The 20074-nt window shown below is 39.3% G+C and overlaps 1 protein-coding gene across 1 annotated transcript; it reads right to left on the reverse strand.

The window, feature by feature from the left end:
• Positions 1-5437: 5437 nt before the first annotated feature.
• Positions 5438-17694, reverse strand: acer3 (alkaline ceramidase 3). The gene is made up of 11 exons (XM_022196615.2): positions 17501-17694; positions 12091-12201; positions 11868-11920; positions 11650-11702; positions 11257-11338; positions 11113-11148; positions 9252-9310; positions 9023-9124; positions 8294-8398; positions 8160-8205; positions 5438-7999 (listed from the first exon to the last, which is right to left on the reverse strand). Exons 1-11 carry the CDS (start codon positions 17601-17603, stop codon positions 7946-7948), a joined length of 804 nt encoding a protein of 267 aa, XP_022052307.1. The 5' UTR covers positions 17604-17694; the 3' UTR covers positions 5438-7945.
• Positions 17695-20074: the final 2380 nt, after the last annotated feature.

A 20074-nucleotide genomic window follows, 5' to 3' on the forward strand; every position in this document is an offset into this window, starting at 1 on the left:
AGCCAATAGAAAACAACCAGGACAGGTGCCATAAAACAAGTTCAGGTGTGATAATAGGACCGTGGTGCCTACAGGCAGTGCAGATTCAAGAGGATGTTGTTTTTTTTTTTTATGGAGTCTGTCAAGTGCAAAGGTGTTCATTGAAGAGCTTGTTTTTGTCTTGAATAGTTAACATGTTTATCATTTGCCCTTTCTGTCAGCATAATGAAAACATTGTTTAAAACTCGGCACTATATATGGCACCAAACCCCAAAATCCTAATCCAAATTTTAAAAAAACAACAACAACAAAAAACAGGAGCTGTGTTTGCCAACCAAGTAAAGGCAGGAAGTGGGATTTTTACAGATTGGTCATGACATTGAAGTGGTGCTTTCCTCTTTTTCTCAACACACTAATAAAAATGCATACATCCATATAAGTGTACCAGGACAGGACTTTTTTTTAACTTGTGCGGCTTCATTTTGTGGTTGTGATTCAAAAAAGAGTAGTTTATGATCTGTGTGAAGTCCAGGATATCCCGCTCTTCTTACCGGTTTGTGTTATGATATCCATCCAAAGTCTGACTGATGTGACTACATCAATGACATTATCTGGATCAAGGAATAAGCTTTGTTTCTACAGCATCTTACATACCAGAATATTGTTGAAAAGTACTTGACAGTGGAATGGAATGTTTGTGTACATAACTGGCATGAAAATAGCAGCACATTGACTGTCTTTACATGACAATGTTTACGTAAGTTAGCCAGAGAGGAATGCGCTGTAGCCTCAGGATGTTGTAATTATTCTTTGCCTAAACTTGCTTTTTCTACCTTACATTGGAAGATGCCAAGAAAGCCAAAAACACAGAGCACAGTGCAGTGTGCTAGATGTTACATATCATAATATGCCTCCTTCTGCTGGAAGCTGAAAGACTGCAAGAGCATCAAACACTCTTGTTGGGTTCAAAGAGGACAAAAATTTATTTAGAAATCCTTGCAAAAAGAAATGATTGCAGCTTATAGTTGTAGGGTCTCTGTATTTTGGTCAGATTTGGATTTATTCTGAAAATTAGAGAAAACCAGAGTCAGCATCAGATATCAGTGTAAGATGTTAAAATAAAGCACTCACAGAGCAGTTCTCCACCAAGGCTGCTCAGTTGTTGTATCATTTCCAACGGCTGAAATGTTGAAAAAAAAAATCATGGCAGAAATCATGGCAACATAAAATGTGGTCATTTCATATAGATGTGCCCACAAACATAATTACTTTGCACTGAGTGTGTTATGCATTTATACGTTTTGTACAGATACCAAATCGTGTGATCTAAATATGTAGCAGGCGGCAGGAATTGATGGGACTCAGAAACACCCCCACAATTTAATCAATTGTTCCTTGTATCATTTCCAACAGATAATTCCCGATAAATTTGCAGTGGTGGATTTGTAGTAGGATCACAATCTGCTGACATAGTGTTCACTTGTCATAGTCACAGTCACACGCTATCTTGCCATGATACAGAATCTTTAACAAATCCATGGATCCAGACTATAAGACGCATCTTTGCCAAAATCTGATCACTTGGTCCTTGTGTCATTTCTGACCTTCCCTGAAAATTTCATCCAAATCCATTTGTCAATTTTTGAGTAATGTTGTGAACAGACAGACAAACAGACATACATCGATTGCCACACACTTTTTGAACTTAATTACTCCACCAATGAATGCAGCAGAGTAATGTGAGTGTATGTCAGCGTATGTTCATCTGTCTGTCTGTCACTCTGTTTGCAACATTACTCAAAAACGGAGTAACGGATTTACATGACATTTTCAGGGAAGGTCAGAAATGACACAAAGACCAAGTGATTAGATTTTGGCAGTGAAGCAGCTAATAGTCTGGATCCACAGATTTGTTAAAAATTTCTGTATCATTGCGAGATAGCAGCTTGGCATCACTGTAACTATGACAACAAGTGACATCAGCTGCCTGCTGACGATCACATGATTGTGATCCAACTACAAATCGACCGTTGTGGACTTATCTGTCGGAGATGATACAAGGAACAACTGATTAAATTGTGAGGGTGTTTCTGAGTCCCAGCTACATATACAGGTTACACATTTTGGTATCTGTACATATACACATACATAACACACACCTGTGCTAAACACAAGGCCATTTTTGATTTCATCTGTCAGAAATGATACAGTGACTGTGCAGCCTTGGTTACAAACAAGTACTGTTTTTCCTGCGTGCGATGTGGGACGTGACACCATCTAGCAGATAACTTATTTGACAGAGCACTATGCTATAAAAAATGACTGCTTAGCCCTAAGGTATAACAGTTTAAGGTGCATTATGAACCCGATCAGAATACCTGAGATCATTACGATGTGATAGTGAGATAAACTGAACAGATAAAGATGGATCTGTCTGTGTGGTCCCCTGCAGCTGCATTACTGTCTGGATATTCACCTCAAGGTTCCACAAGACTAAATCCACCACAAACATGAACATGCAGAAACACAACAAAGTATGAACAGTGTATAAAATGATGTAAAAATAATTACAAGAAAGCACTCAGAGAGGACAGTATTCCTTGTATCATTTCCGAAGGCTGGAATCTTTTAAAAATCCGTGGATCCAGACTATAGGCTGCTCCAATGGCAAAATCTAATCCCTTGGTCCTTGTGTCATTTCTGACCTTCCCTGCAAATTATGCCTAAATCCATTAATCTGTTTTTGAGTATTGTTGCTAACAGACAGACAAACAGACGGACAAACAGAAAAACCAACACAGATTGTCACATAACTCTGCCATTGGCCACTCTATATCACAACAGCACACACTGTGGAGGCCTTGAAACAGATGTTCTCTGCAGATTTATTTCGAGTAAATGCAAAATTATGCTTTACACAAACTGTGCATGTTTTGTAATAAACGCCAAGAGTCTCACATCACTTCACAGAAAGCTTTAAAAAGATCCAGATCTGCGAATTCTGACTTTGATTTATAGCATTCCACCTATTCACCTTAGTAATGTGTGCAGAAACATCTGTCATGTTACATGTCAGAAACAGCTTTTTAGAGCACCATATGTCAAAATTTCACCAACATTCCAGACTGAGGCTTAATTTTTTCCATCTAAAGTGTCTTTAGAATAAAGCGTGTGATGCTCTATCCTGTCACACATGTGTGTTTGTTGGTCAGTCTGTGTCAACTGAGGGCAATGAATCACTTATCAAACACACCAAGAGCCTTATTTGGTTAAAAAAAAATATGGAGAGACGCTAGCATTTTGATTGTAGACACTTTGTTTGGTGTCGCAGACTTTTAGACTGTATCGCATTACTGTCATTATGCCTGATCTTTATGACATGTTAGTGAGTCTTTGTACCAACATGTTTTGCAACTCCTCCTCCTACTACTACTACTACTACACACACACACACACACACACACATTAGTCTCTGGAACCTGTGGGTAGTTCCTTGTGGAAAACAATGACTAAGAATCAAGCCACTAAAAGGGTGGACCAGTGGACTGAACCTGTGAATGAAAGGTGATGACGCACATTTTGATCTATGTCCAAAGCAAATCTTTGTTTTACTCTGAACAAGGCCTTCTGTATAATGCATGTGTGTGTTTCTATTTTTTATGGCCTACACACTAATGTAAAATTAAAGCAGTACTTCCTACAGCCAATTCCCTTGAATTCTTCCTCAGTGGTTTGGTTGACTGTTTGAGGGCTGGATTGCTCAACATTGTGACATTTGGTAACAACAGTAAATACTAATACAATAATATACAATAATACAAAATAAAATACGCCCTAAAACAAAGTTTGAACTTGTTTAATTGATTCATAATGCCTATCTTTTTTCTCTGCTGGAACACGACCATTGCATTAAATGCAGTGTTAATAAGAATGACTTGATTTGACTCCATTTTCTACAGCTGTTTTAAGGCACAGCTTCCCAGTGTAGAGTATTCCCCAGCATCCATTACTTCTCTACTTCTATAGAAATGTTCCAAGGCCCAAAGGTGCAGTGTGTTTCAGACAGGCTAGTAAAATACTGCCCCACCCTGGTGACATGAGTCACTTCACTGCCCCAACAACATAACATTATCTCTTATAAAAGGTGAATAAAAACTCATGAGTCATATGATAGTATATTATGATGGTTGTTGATACTCTTAGAGTCACATTCAAATCACTGCCACGTCATTTCAGCATGTAAGAAACGTTAACCCTTTCTTGCATTGGGTCCACCTTACTTACTGACAAAAAGGTTTAATTCATATTGTGATATTCTGAACTGGGAATTACTGTACAAGCTACACTGCAGATAAATGTAAGTGGTAAAATGGGGGTGGTGTCATGGTGATATATGTTAATATTTTTTACCTGTTAATAGTCTTCAAGGAATATGTATGGAATTTCCTTTATTTTTTATTCACATCAGGGCCTGCCATTGGCATAAACGCTCTATGCCATTGTTTATAGCCACATCCACTAGAGGGGGCCACACCACAATAAGTGTGTGATTCGCATTTTGTCCCTGTCTAGGACACATTTTTTAAAAAATAAATATTTGCTGTTAATCATGTGCGTGTGTGTTTTAACCCAATTACAAGCTGTATACGTGATTTGGTAGTTGCCCTGTGCATGTTTTGGGGCCACAAAAAAAATCTTGCTTAGGGCCACCAAAGTCCTTGGGCCGGCCCTGATTCACATGCAATATAGTAAAACTGTTTGCTTCAGCAGTACTTCAGCATATACCCGAGTCTTCAGTTTTATTCCTGTCAGTATGTTGAGAGGGCTTTGCTGATATGCGAGTCATAGTCTGATCAATAGAGTATTTTATTCCTAAATTTGATTCCTGTTTTCTTCTGTTTTGTTTGTATTCTATATACTATCCTGTTCCCTTTACTTTCTTATGGAGTCTTGAGACTTCTCATGCTTTCAATTGGCACTGAAATAAATGAAACTGAATTGAAAAGAATTGAACAAAATGAAAACATGGGGGATTTTGATTGTTGACAGTATTTTCTGTTCCGCTAAAATTCCAACAAAATGAAAAGTTTTTTAAGCTGGCTTTTGTCAATGTTCATATTTCGGTTCTGCAGTTTCTGCAAAGTTTTACATTTTAGTATCTCATTTGCATGTATTTTTAATACAAAAATATGTACAGGAAAGGTTCTTGGTGGTATCTTTAAAATGTTTTATCCTGTTACCCCTCTGTGTCCCTAATGAGGATTAAGTGGTGTATAGATAATGGATGAATGTCTGATGGACAGTTGTGTAACTCGCTCACAGTAATAAAAAAAAATCGTACTGGACTTGTTTGACGCTACTAAAAACCTTTGAAAAATAAAATCCTACTCATTTTTTTTTAGCAATTCATGCAGGAAATTGTTAAGTGAAGATAATTATTCTGTAGATGGCACAAAAGTTCGACACATCTTATTTTATTGGACAACACAGGACATCATAAAAGACTGGCACACAACCAAAGTTCAACAAAAAAAAAAAAAAACATTGGCAGAATTTTCTCTTCTGGCCTCAACACATTTTGTATCTACGGTTAACATCATCTGAACGACCTGCAGCTAAGTTGCTGGACACGTGAAATGAATGGAAGGCCAAAGAATCAGGCACAAACTTTGCATTAGAAGCTGTTATTGTTTGTCCTCCCGATGCTTCGACTGCTAACAATCAGGGCAAGGGCACATAGCAACACACCAGGGACAGATAGAATGGTTTGTCATGAACATCAAGGCAACTTGGATTACACTGCAAGGATTACAATAAGGCACCCTCTTTGATGCCTGCTCACCTCTACTCATGAGCAGGGATTCAAGATAAACAGTGAGGATTCCACACAGACATACGGACAATGCTAATACTTCTTTCATACATTGTGCTTATGAATATTTGTAACACTGGGTTTATGCACTCATTCTACCCAAGCATGACGATTAGTGTCATGGCATTTATGTATTATGACAAATCAATGTAACATGTGTCGTCTCAGTAGATAATTGTGTACAAAGCAGTTTAGGACATGACCATAATGTTGTGCATCCTTTAAAACAGCAGTTACATCCAGCACTAGCTTCTATGTTTCCACTACATATCAACCATTTCACAGTAGTAACACAAACATTGTAAATAAAAAGCCCTTCATTTCACAACACAAATCCAGTATGTGAGGCAAAGATCCAAAGAGTTCTACAGCAGGTAGATAGTAGTTCTTCAATGCACTGTGGCATGCTTGGCAATGTCTGAAATAAGCTGGAAGTTTATGCCACCTACTGGTTCAACAAAGATTTCCTTCATTAGGTGTTTACAGTATGTGCCATTTGACTCGATAACTTGATGCAGTGGAATTAAAAACGAAAGACAAAAATGAGTAATAAATATGTGTTAAATAAAATGCAGTTTTGTATGAGATGTTAAAGGACCTGTCGAATAAGGAGCTTCAAAACTGTTTTCAGTCAATCACATTACTGTTCTCTAATGTGACATTGGATACTGAGGGGACACCTTATTAGAATGAAGCAGGAAACAAAAAACTACCCAGAACTAGCTGTGTCTGGTGCTCAGTTTCCTGCAGTCATTTGAATGTGTTTCAGTCATTCACTTGGTCCTTTGAATTTCAACAGTTTACAGAAATTTGCTTCTTCAACAGGCAATCCTTATAAGCTGGTTTCACTTTCAGCATATAAACGTGTTTCAGTCCAAGCTGGCTGCAGCAGCTACAGATGGATGATGGGCTTTCCCAGTGACGTTCCTGCATACTTCTGTTGCTTCTGATCAACAAAGGAGCTTCTTAAGGTAACACCCCCAGAGGAATACTCATTGTGATTCTACCCCACTCACTCCCTGTGGGCTTGAAAGGTGGCTGCAAAGTTCATCTCAGAGTGTAAATTAGTGTAGATTATCACTTTAGCACGGCAAAAGCCTCGTCTGTCCACAGAAACATGAGATGTAAAAAGTGGATCAACTTGCCCTGTGTTTCTGGGAAAAATTCAACCCTGTTAACAAGACTGAAAGTTATTGTAATGATGTTGAGTAACAACATTGCATCTCTTCCTTGTTTATAGCTAGGTAAACCACTAAAACGTCTCAGACACTACATGACCGCTTTAAATCCCAGTGAAACTTTGGCAACGGAAAACCACAAATTTTAAACAAGTAATAAATCCAGTTGTGGCACATCTTAATGCAGAAATTTCAAGTAAAAGTGAAGCCAGTGGTTGAGTAAATGAGTGAGAAACTAGTCAAGACAGCTGAGCTGCAATAACACAGTATCACTTTCACCTTCTAGCTGGCAGTTGCTATGCCATTTGGAGCAAACACATCCACAAACAATATGATGTTTGGTAAAAAGAGATGGCAGCACTGTGTTGTAAGCAGACCTCCCTCAGCTACTTGTAAAACTACCCACAAGTAATAGTCTTATCTATACTTGGTTAATAGGGATCTATTTTAATATATTCAGTCTTAGGAGATTCAAATATTCACAGGATTGAAATTAAAATTATAATGTAATGTAGATTCTGAATTAATCACACTTGTTTCCCTTTTCTCAAGCCCCAATCAAGCCAACATCCATAACCCCTTCAATATTTCCACTGCAGTGGACAACATCACTCATTCATTGTATCGAAAAGGTAAGAGCAAATAAAATAACTACACCTCAGTAAAATTACAGAAAAGCTAGTCTAACAAATTAAAAAAAAATCTTCCATTTCTTAGAACTGGACTCAGTGCTACACTGTAATTAGTAAATTCCCACAGCGCAGAACCGAAGGGTCCCTGGGGTGGTGCCCTGGGATCCACCAGCCCCCTAGCTGGAGGCTGGCTTCCCAGCAGTGGCAGGGGGGTACTGACAGGTCCCTATGCCAATGGTGTGTTTGACAGTCACCATCCTTCAGTCGGTTCCCATCCCTTCATTTCAACTCGTCTTCTGTGGTTCAATGTGCAATGTGGGCCAGACTCCACACAGAAACTGAACAAAATTAACAGATGGCAAGACGTCATGAGTTAGGTGTGCAATATTTCAAACTCCAAATGTGACACCAGCAATGACAGAATCTTACATAATATAAATATTAAAATTATATGAGCACATAAATACATGCTGAGAAACAGTGTGGACAAAGACATACCTTTACTTTTGGTCTGTACTTGAGGTAGGTTGACCTGATCTGCAAGCTTAAAGAATATGAACATTTGATTTTAATATATGTGAACAGCTAACCCAGTGGAGCTGTAATTTCCTGTGACAGAAATAGAAGCTCACCTGAGAAGAATGTGCAGGTAGGATCCCAGACCTGTGAAGATGTGCCACCAGGCATGGAACTGTGTTACAACTCCAACACCAGGGGGCAGCGTTTGTCTACTGGCTCTGAATTTCAAAGAAAGCATTGACACAACTTCAAATAATTACAAAACAAAACAAACATTTTAGCTCCCACAGCAGTGAAACTCTGATAAGCATGACAGCTGTATTTTTGTCTGATATTTCATTCTGAAAGAAACCATTTGAAAAATAAAACAGCTGTTATGGGGCATTTGACGTTTATTCATTTTAATCTGATAAATATAATTGTTTATGAACTGGCCCCTGGTCTCGAGTCATTTTGCTAAAATGGGACCCAGGAAAAGTAATCTGACCGTCACTGTCCTACAGTGTGATGCTTTTTACAAAAAGAAATGTTATCAATAGTTTATATTACTTTACAAATGTTTGAATTAATATCACTTTGCAAATGCTTTCATATTAAAACCTAAACACTTAAACATGCATTTCAGATTATTTAAATTCATTGTCCAGGCGTTGACATTAGTTTGCTTGATCTGTCGCTGAGAGAAACAAAGATGAATACTGTGATAAACGTTACTAGTTAATGTCACTGACTGTTGATGTGAACATTTTCCACACTTAATCAATTAAAATGAGAATATTAACTTTCTCAGTTATTTTTGATCAAATTAAAAAATGTATCATCTTTCCACTTTAACCACTCACCTCAATGAGTCACAGAAGATATTGTCAATGTTCCACAGCAGGAATCCTAACAAAAAGATACCTAAGGAGGTGTAACACAGTGGCCTGAGCCATGGGTACACCCTAAATTGAAACAGAAACAACAAAAGAACACCCTTCAGCATGTTGTTACTTCAGTGAATATTAATGAACGTAAGTGCCTTTGATATGGTAATGTGCTTCATTTTAACGCTCCTCTTGGCAAACTTACCATGTAACAATGAAGATAGAGCGCATCACTAGGCAAGCTACTAGAGCACCATACATGACCTGAAAAAGGAGGCAGGTATCTGGGTTAGAAACACTGTAAGAACTGGCTGGCACAAATAAAATCTCACTACTATTAACATTTTTTTTCACCCATTCAGCTTAAAAGCCCTTTGCAAACACACGATACATAATCTTTTAGCTTTATCAGTCTGTTAACGTGACAGCACTCTGTTATTTAGACATACTCCTAGGCCACTTTTGCAGTTGTTTTAATGTTCCTCACAACTCCATACAGACATGAACACCACAGACAGATGTCAAGATAGGACAGAACATTAAGTGATGCACAAAACACAATAATGCAACAAACAAACAAAGACTTAGTCTAAATAAATAGCAAACTTTATCAAATTGTCCAAAAATAGATAAACTAATATTTTATGACTTTCTAAGCAGTGAAAATGAAATAAATATCCCAACAGCTTTGATGGAGCTGTACACTGTGCCATTACTTTTCAGATTTTGATCCGTCTTTCTCAATGTGGGTGATAGTTTATAATTAAAAGTAAATGTACACAGCATTTCCACTTTGGACTTTGGTCCAGCTGCTGTTTGATTCTGCAGATATTTGCTAAACTAGACTCCTACAAACAGCTGGAAACAAACCGAATCGCCGTGTTCAGCTTGAAGTATGTTGCTTGTGTGTACCTATGGGTTAATATAACTACGAGCAGTTCAGACTTATGCTGTAAAAAGTAATATGAAATGTAAATAGTAACATTTCATATTACTATGGGTGACTTAGTAGGACTACCAGCAGTCATGAACATGTTCAGGTGTCATCAGATTAACAGAGGTGAGTGCATGTGTGAAAGGGACTAAGGTGATGGCTCAAATTTCTCACCTACAAGCAGGCTTATCTATTCACCGAGCAATGCTAACACAGCCTGGTAGCACAGCTTCTGAGAACACAATGCTATCTTTTTTTTTATTGATTTCCATCTAGCAATTTGGCTATGTGGGGATTTTGAAGGATCGCCAATGATTAAAGAATGAGGAAGAAAATTCTGACACATAAATTATGCTTAACATCTTCCAAATCTTCCCTGATAACCAGATTGACCTTCCACTTCATTACTGTACTAAACTGTGAAAGGTACAGATGTGAATAGTAATTCAAAGATCAGAAACCAGACTAACATTTACCTTCTCAGCTTTCTAATAAGCTTCCATATGAAACAATCATTTAAGAAAAAAATGCTGAAATACACACAACTTATATCCACACTACAGTAATAATCAACTCATGCTAAAGCTAAACACAATTCCTTGTACTTGTTAGTTCACTCACTACAGCAGAGATGTTATCACAACCACTATAGAGCAGTGTGATTAGTAAACACAGTCAGCTCCAAAGAGTAAACAAAGAGCTTCACCACACGGTCCTTATTGTTGTTCTGCAAGTCACACAACGTAAGCCTTTAACAGCTACAAACCCAGGGTATAACAGAGGTGGTTGTGTTTATCTACAAAGTTTTCTGTGGTTAGGAGTGTGAGATTAGTCTGCTTCCTGGAAAAAATGTTGCCTGTGATTTGATCCCGTAGTTAAATATTCAGAGCAGCGTTTTAGTCTTCAGTATCCGTTTTATGAATGCTACATCTTGATATATTCTTCATTGATCTGTTTTCATATCAAAAATTACTTTACATTTAACAACCACCAAGCACCAAACTGAGTGTGCATGCTGCGGTGTAAAACCCAGTGTTTACACAAGCTAATGATGACCTAAGGCAGACTGAGCCCTAATAGCAAACAATGAGCAACATGAGCCAGGTGAACATGATGCAGAACACTCTCTTACCTGGTGAAACACCGGCTCTTTCCACTGTAAGTATACCTACACAGCAGAAATACAAAAAAAATAGTCAAGGGGATGTGATGGATGTTATGCTTTATTTATAGCTCTGAATAAGTGGTCATTGTCAAAGTGAATGAGGATACTCACCACAGTGACCGAAATGCTGAAGATTAATAATAATGCAATGGGAAATAAGCTGATGCTGTTCTCTTGCTTGAAGCATTCATATCTATAAAAAAAAAAAAAGGGAATGAATGTTTAATTTCCATGTTCAGCTTGAAGAACAACAAGCGACAGAGAGCAAACAACAAGTAAAGCTTAAGTTAAACACACATGAGACGGGTTTAGAATCAATAGCTGCTTTGCATATGGTACTGTAGCCTCAAAAACGCTGTATTTGTTGGGATGGATCAAGCTTTTAGTAAGAACTTCCTCGGTTCATTTTACATCCACAATCCCCCTTAATTAGATCTCAGTGACCATCTCTCTTAAGTGCTTCAACAACAATAAAAGCAATAAAGTAAACCCAGAGCTACTTACAGACAGTAGACAAAGACGCAAGTACTGTAAATCATCGGTAACTCGTCCAGTAACTGCAAATAATACAGAGAAAACACATTAATACACTGCTGTTGGACTGTACCGTTTCAACATATTCTACATTGCGTTTAGCAGCTGATGTGTTTCCCGATATATCCACCAATGAGTCGTAATTCATGCATACTTTCTGCTGACATATTCAGATTTCTGTGGCCCACCTGCATCTCATATAGCAGTGTCATGTGGAAGCACCAGGAACCAACACCAACAGCTTGGTGACACAGAAAACCAACAAAATGTTAGAAGTCAAGACATTCTCGACCATATGAATGACGATACAAAATGGTAGTAAATTCTGTATGACTGCAAAAGCTGTCATTAACTGTTACATGTAAGTGCTTCTTTCAGTACTGTCACTAAAGTTAGAGCTGCCACACTAACCTGCCAGTCCAAGGAAAGAAAAGATGTAGCGAGATTCAAGGCCGTCACGAAATGTCTGGATGGCTCCATAAATGGGAGGCAGAATCATAATCAGATTACTGACGGTGTTCCCTGTTCAAAAAAAAAAGAAGAGATATATCAAAGATAATCACAGTTCCTTTAAGATATTCAGACTATCTCTGAATGGCTCTGTAACTGGATGACAAGACTGCAGGGATAGTTCAGTGAAGGACTTTACATGTTGTTACATGTTGTGATTATTATAACAACATAAACTGGAGAAGTGAACATGCATAGCGGAATTACTCCAATAGTACAACTCCCCATGGTGTAGAGCACTTTTACAGTGTCTGAGCAGCGTTGTGCTGATAGGGACTTTAAAGATCAAACATTGTAGAGGAAGCAGCAGTGTGGAGATACATCTAAGCCATTTTAAGGCAAAAGTCTTTAAGTCTAACTAAATATAAAACATTGATGCACAGAGATGAGCTTTAGAGAGTTTAATCAATGCCAATTGGGGGGCTTCAAGAAAACACACACCTCTCCTACAGTGGGTACAATAAGTATTTGAACACCCTGCGATTTTGCAAGTTCTCCCACTTAGAAATCATGGAGGGCTCTGAAATTTTCATCGTAGGTGCATGTCCACTGTGAGAGACATAATCTAAAAAAAAATCCAGAAATCACAGTGTATGATTTTTTAACAACTTATTTGTATGATACTGCTGAAAATAAATATCTGAACACCTGTCTATTAGCGAGAATTGTGAGACTCAAAGACCTGTTAGTTGCCTTTAAAAAGTCCACCTCCACTCCACTTATCCTCCTAAATTAGAAGCACCTGTTTGAGGTCGTTAGCTGCATAAAAACACCTGTCCACCCCATACAATCAGTAAGACTCCAACTACTAACATGGCCAAGACCAAAGAGCTGTCCAAAGACATCAGAGACAGAATTGTAGACCTCCACAAGGCTGGAAAGGGTTACGGGGCAATTGCCAAGCAGCTTGGTGAAAAAAGATCCACTGTTGGAGCAATTATTAGAAAATGGAAGAGGCTAAACATGACTGTCAATCTCCATCGGACTGGGTCTCAATGATCCTAAGAAAGGTGAGGAATCAGCCAAGAACTACACAGGAGGAGCTGGTCAATGACCTGAAAAGAGCTGGGACCACCGTTTCCAAGGTTACTGTTGGTAATACACTAAGACGTCATGGTTTAAAATCATGCATGGCACGGAAGGTTCCCCTGCTTAAACCAGCACATGTCCAGGCCATCTTAAGTTTGCCAATGACCATTTGAATGATCCAGAGGAGTCATGGGAGAAAGTCATGTGGTCAGATGAGACCAAAATGGAACTTTTTGGTCTTAATTCCACTCGTCGTGTTTGGAGGAAGAAGAATGATGAGTACCATCCCAAGAACACCATCCCTACTGTGAAGCATGGGGGTGGTAGCATCATGCTTTTGGGGTGTTATTCTGCACATGGGACTGGACGACTGCACTGTATTAAGGAAAGGATGACCGGGGCCATGTATTGCCAGATTTTGGGGAACAACCTCCTTCCCTCAGTTAGAGAATTGAAGATGGGTCATGGCTGGGTCTTCCAACATGACAAAGACCCGAAGCACACAGCCAGGATAACCAAGGAGTGGCTTTGTAAGAAGCATATCAAGGTTCTGGAGTGGCCTAGCCAGTCTCCAGACCCAGGGTTCTTGCCAGCGCATTTCAGCGTAACAGCCCGTTACGCTGTCATAACGGCCCGTTACACTGTCTAACGGGCCGTTACGCAGTCTTAATGGCCCGTTACGCTCAGTTTAAAAGATTATGCTGTGATTAGGGCCGCTACGCCAGCGCATTTCAAAGATTACACTGTTGTTATGAGAGTGTGTGGCTCCGTCATGAGAGTGGGAGAGAGAGCAGCGTGTGTGGGGGGGGGGGGGGAGGGAGGGGGAGAGCGAGTGAGACAGACGGGTAGTCGGTGCAGTCGGAGGAGGAGAGAAGGTTTGTAGTTGCTGCTTTGGCGGTACTGTGCGGTTCAGTCACTGTTTATAGACAATAAAGTCTATTGCGTGCACGCGTGCAGGAGGACCTGCCGTTACACTGAAAAAAAATCCTGGCGAGAACCCTGAGACCTAAACCAATAGAAAATCTTTGGCGGGAGCTCATACTCCGCGTTTTTCAGCGATAGCCCAGCAACCTGACTGATCTAGAGAAGATCTGTGTGGAGGAGTGGGGCAAAATCCCTGCTGCAGTGTGTGCAAACCTGGTGAAAGACTACAGGAAACGTTTGACCTCTGTGATTGCAAACAAAGGCTACTGTACCAAATATTAACATTGATTTTCTCAGGTATTCAAATACTTATTTGCAGCAGTATCATACAAATAAATTGTTAAAAAATCATACACTGTGATTTCTGGATTTTTTTTTAGATTATGTCTCTCACAGTGGACATGCACCTACGATGAAAATTTCAGAACCCTCCATGATTTCTAAGTGGGAGAACTTGCAAAATCGCAGGGTGTTCAAATACTTATTGTACCCACTGTATCAATGCCAACACTAGCAGTCAGTTTTAGAAAGGCTGTAAATACATTTGAATGCAGGTTCTAAACAGCTAAATCCCCCCTGCCCTGAGCGTTCTAAAACTAAAATTTGTTTTCAGAACCACAGGTCACATGACACTCTGACCATTTCAGAATTAATTTATAAATTAATAATTTTTAACCAATGTTTGTATGATTAAGTTAACGCTGCGTGAGGGCCCTAGACTTATATAGTACACCTGAGGCAACAAGAAATGAGGGCTTACTAAGCAATGGAAGACTGTGCATATCCCTGCCTGTATGTGATGAACTTTCGCTGCATGTTTTGACAGATTGATCATGTTTCAGCTTTTATATGCAAAAGACTTGCTCCACTTGTGGCGATGAGCAATGTCAGCATTGACTCTAAAGTGTAACCACACAATGATGGAGAGAATAAACATTCTCTCCATCATTGTCACGAAAGGCAGGCTCTGTATGTGTCTGTTTTGTGTATGTACATGACATGAAAACTGTACATGAATAAAAACAGAGTTAGTGAGATAAAATAATGGATTAAGACTATGTTTGAAAATATCAGTAAGTTGAATCTTAACAGTTTTTCTGCTTTCTCAGAGATTGCAGCCAACACGATTAACCTAACTCCTGGACTGCCCCAGAATCAGTTTTTGCTTTACTTTTGCCAGATTTGGTTCCTTAGGTTTGTTTTATTACATTTTCTAGCACATAAAAGACATCATATGGACATGTAACAAGCTAATAAAACGTGATTTTTGTGACAGGGGGGTCTTTAAGAGGTCATATCTACTTCACTTGACAGGTTATCTTTTATTTATTTTTTACATCTTTCTGCTAAACTCTGATACAAGCAGTTTGTTTTAAGTCCATTGAGGCACAAGTGAACAGTGGACTGGTTATCAGGTGTGGGTGTGGCGGTGGTCAGTTGTCAAATTCAATTAATTTGACTGATTACTGCCTTTAACTTTGCCTCATGCAAAACCTTTGAGCTTTATGTGCAAGAGTGGCCTTTGACTGAACTGGCATTAGTGTTTGTAAGTTTGACCCTCCCTCCCCTCAGCCATGCTGTGTACTTACTGAGCTGCTTGAACATCATCAGGTCCAGAGGGAACCTGACAACACAGAGCTCGACTCTGATCTCAACTTTACCCCTTCTGGGTGTGGTGTTGTACTGTACAAAGCCAGGTGTGAAAAGCAATAAAGCTTTGCAGGATGTCAGGTAGTTTGAAAACCAATACCAGCATTTTCAGGACCAACCTGAAACTTTCTCTTTATCTTAAGGTGTCTGATAAAATCCAAGGCATTTCCACGAGTCCCTGGCGTGATTAGAAAATGAGTGAACTTTGGGTACTGATAATAAATGAACACGCTGAGAATGCTGCAGCATGTGGGTACAACTGCAAACATCTGAAAGTGATGCCCTGTGTGTGAGAGCATTTATGACCTCCCGCTGTGTCTGCCTACAACTGTGAGCATGTGACTGGGTTTTCAAAAGACATACTCACAAAAGCGCACATTGAATGATGACTGTGCTCATGGGGGTGTCACATTGCTGCAAGAACAATGCCGCATTCCAACCATTGTAACCTGGATAACAGTTTAAATACCAAACAACTACCTTGCTAGGCCAGCGTGTGTCATTCGAGCAAACAAAAGTGTCAACTGTCAGGATCTCACATATGCAGGATGCAGGATAGTACGTTAAGAAATGTTGGAATTAAATGAATGAACACTGTAGGACAATAGGAGGCCTTTCAGAACAAAAATATGAATTATATATATCAACACAATAGCATGAATAAAAAGCAGTGATCTCACTAAACTCTGACCCACTTGGCTTGGCATTACTTTGGACTAACTGTTGCATCACTCTGTACTCTGAGCACAACTGACAAGAGCAACTGCAACGTGGACTGATTCTCTAACATAGAGGGACAACTGGATAATAAAGACTGTATACTGTCTTCAGTTTGACAATGAATCTACAATGAACTTGCAGCGCATATGAATGCTCTACAGTAGAACAGATGACTAGAGTTATTAATAGAAAACGGGTTTCCTCAATGTTGCTGATTCTTACATACACCTTTAGTATGACTGCACTTATAACCTGAATACACAGCCTTGTTTACTGCATGATAATGAGTAACTATAAGTGTCTGTACAGTGTTTCCTGGCTAAATGCTTTTGAAATGTGTCACTGCATGTTAGTTAAACGTGAAGCCTCTGCCATGCCACTTCTGCATCAGGTCCCGCTGACATTTTTCAGCAGTCTTGACACAAGCAACGTTTCAAATTAAAGATAAAGGATCCTGAAGAACCAGTTTTTATCGTCAGACAAAGCAGTGAGGCGTCCTGATAGTAAGGGAGGGAATGTTTTTATCAAGTTTTAGCCGGAGCCTGTGAAGGACGAGTTAAAGGAGAACCACGACGTCCAGACCCGACTTGAATAAGGGAGTAATGTGGAATAATGTGACTGATAAGGTTAGCCAACACTCGCTGCACTGTACGGAACAACATACAGTGGAGCTGAATGCAAAGCAGCTCGACACTGAACAGGTTGACTGTACCTCCGGCTGACACCATATCTTTTTCCTCGTTAACTTACAGCTCCAGTAGGTCAAATGCTGTCCGGGCTAACGTTTAGCTCGTACAAGAATTAGTCGAGCTAATACAATGACAAAACCTCACCAAATTCTTGCTACTGCTGGTACTCCTACTTCATGTTTACGTTATTAGGGGACGACCGTACCTTCACAGTGGGACTCTCCCACCCAACTGCCCCCTTCAGCGAACCCCGAATTCACCATTTTTAGAGTAAAATGCTGCAGCTAGGTTGTACTCACAAAATTCGGCGATGTAAAAGGACACGACATAGTTTTCTTCACACCAGTCGAGCGTTGAGGTCGGCCGCCCCCAGTATCCGTGCCTGTCTATCGAGGGAGCCATGATGGAAGAGGAGGAGGCTGCTGCTAACGGCGTTACAGTCCCATCACCGCACGAGCGCTCCGCTAGCACTCCTCCTCCTCACGCGCGATGGAGAGGCATGCGCTGCTGTTCCACTGAACTACAACAATAAAAGCAGCGAGAAAACACATACTGTTAAAAAAATTCAAATAAGTAATTCAACCTATTTAATAAATACATTTAAGACAACGAATTACACAAAATAAATGCATTATATTATCATTAAAATATTATAATTATTACATAATATAATTATGTTAGGTATTGAGCAAAAAATAGCCTCAATACTAGTGGCCCTTTAAAGTTAACAATTTAATATTCGCAGATTCAAATAAAGAACAAAAAAGAGTATACCTAAACCTAAAAAAAAGTGTTGATATTACCAACAAAAACTTCAAAATATATAAATATTGATTTAAAAAATGTATGTGAATTTTACAAGTAAGTGACATAAAGCCAGGAACGCCAAAAGCAAGCCACCTTAATTACTGTTTAAAATGTCCAGAGAGTAGCACTCTGTCTGTTATCCCTCCAGCTGCATTGTGGCTGATGATTGTTTGCTACATTTGTTCAGGCATTAAATTAAAACTGTCTGATTACATTAAGACGGGTTCACTCATTCTATTTGAAATGGGGGTTTTTGCCTAAAATGAGTGAATTATTTATTATTTCAGACATTTGATTTATTACTTACTTAAATATTGGCAAGAGAAGAACAAAATTATATCAAATATATTTTGGATACATTTTACTTTATAGATTATTTCAACTCTGCAAGACCACAGTAAATACTGGTACAGCCTACTTATAGCCTTGAAAAAGCTAGGTAGCTGTCATCCTTTATCATGTCTAGCAACTTTGAAGGATTATTAGAAAACTACAAAAGTGCTTTTCATGAACTGCACCTTTCAGAGTGGCCTTTTATTGTGGGCAGTCTAAGGCACACCTGTGCACTAATCATGGTGTCTAATCAGCATCTTGATATGGCACACCTGTGAGGTGGGATGGATTATCTCAGCAAAAGAGAAGTGTTCACTATTACAGATTTAGACAGATTTGTGAACAATATTTGAGAGAAATGGTGATATTGTGTATGTGGAAAAAGTTTTAGATCTTTGAGTTCATCTCATAAGAAATGGGAGCAAAAACAAAAGTGTTGCATTTATATTTTTGTTGAGTGTATTAGTCTCACACAGCCATAGAAAAATTGTATAAAAATCCACCGTACAAATGTCTCATGGTAGCCCCAGAACTTTAGATTTTTCCAGATATGTAGAAACCACGAAGAAGCACAAAATATACCGTACATTGTAGGACGATTAAGTCCAACCAAGACATATGGGCAAATTTAAATTTGTAATGCAAACAGGACTTTTTCCTGAAGAGGACTCACATCAATCCAAACAATCAGATATTTTAAAGGAGCTAGAATACAGACTGACTCCTATCATTGACACAAACCAACAAAAAAAACCAAAATGTTGAAAGCCCACTTTTTTCAATAACATTACTGAAAAACATCTGTTAACATCTATTATTCCAATGACCAATACCAAGATTCGTCTGACTACTCAACGATGGTCGTTGTGAGTATAGGTGGGGGTCATTGAAATGCAAAGATGTCACTGATAGCAAAGTTCAATCCTTAAGGGGCACTGAAAACTTGTGGATACCCTGACTGGACCTTTGTGAAGGCTCACACAAGATCCAGAAAGGAGAACAACCCAGTGAAGACGGAAGAGAAGGAGAGCAGGCACTACAATATAGTGATCCCATATGTGTCTAGTGTGTCCGAAAAACTGAGGAGAATTTTCAACAAACACCAGATCCCTGTCTTTTTAAGCCAAATAACACGCCCAGGCAAAGACTGGTCCACCCAAAAGACCCCACACCACACAGCCAGAAAAGCAGCCTGGTGTATGCAGTTGAATGCAGCGAGGAATGCTCAGATCTCTACACAGGGGAAACCAAACAGCCATTTAACAAGCGCATGGCTGTGGGCATGGCTCAGCACAGGAGAGCCGTTTCCTCAGGACAGGATTCGGCAGTCTTCCTTCACCTTAAGGAAGAAGGACACTCGTTTCAGGACACCAATATTCAGATTTTGGACAGGAAGGACAGATGGTTTGAGAGAGGAGTGAAAGAAGCGATCAATGTCAAAGTAGAGAAGCCATTTCTGAACAGGTGGTCTGCGACATCATCTTTCACCAATTTACAATCAGGTCCTTTCAAAACTCCACAAAAGAACTACTCAGCAGACTCATCCTAATGACCACCATTAGCACACGAATGCTCAGTGACATTTGTGCATTTCAACGACCCCCACCGATACTCACAACGACCATCGTTGAGTAGTCAGACGAGTCTTGGTCATTAGAATAATAGCCCTGAACACACCTCACAGAGGTTTAAAAGCTGAGGCAACACCAACCACCACCAGAACTGAAGAAGCC

Source organism: Acanthochromis polyacanthus, chromosome 17 (genome assembly GCF_021347895.1).
Source record: "Acanthochromis polyacanthus isolate Apoly-LR-REF ecotype Palm Island chromosome 17, KAUST_Apoly_ChrSc, whole genome shotgun sequence".
Taxonomy (NCBI): domain Eukaryota; kingdom Metazoa; phylum Chordata; class Actinopteri; family Pomacentridae; genus Acanthochromis; species Acanthochromis polyacanthus.

Bases quoted from the DNA above. Each gene is read 5' to 3' on its own strand.
- acer3 (XM_022196615.2), bottom strand. From the start codon at position 17,603: ATGGCTCCCTCGATAGACAGGCACGGATACTGGGGGCGGCCGACCTCA. The intron at 9,311-11,112 runs GTAAGAGAGTGT...CTCCTTTTTCAG, and splicing joins AAGAGCCGGTGTTTCACCAG to GTCATGTATGGTGCTCTAGT. The intron at 8,399-9,022 runs GTGAGTGGTTAA...TTTGAAATTCAG, and splicing joins ATCTTCTGTGACTCATTGAG to AGCCAGTAGACAAACGCTGC.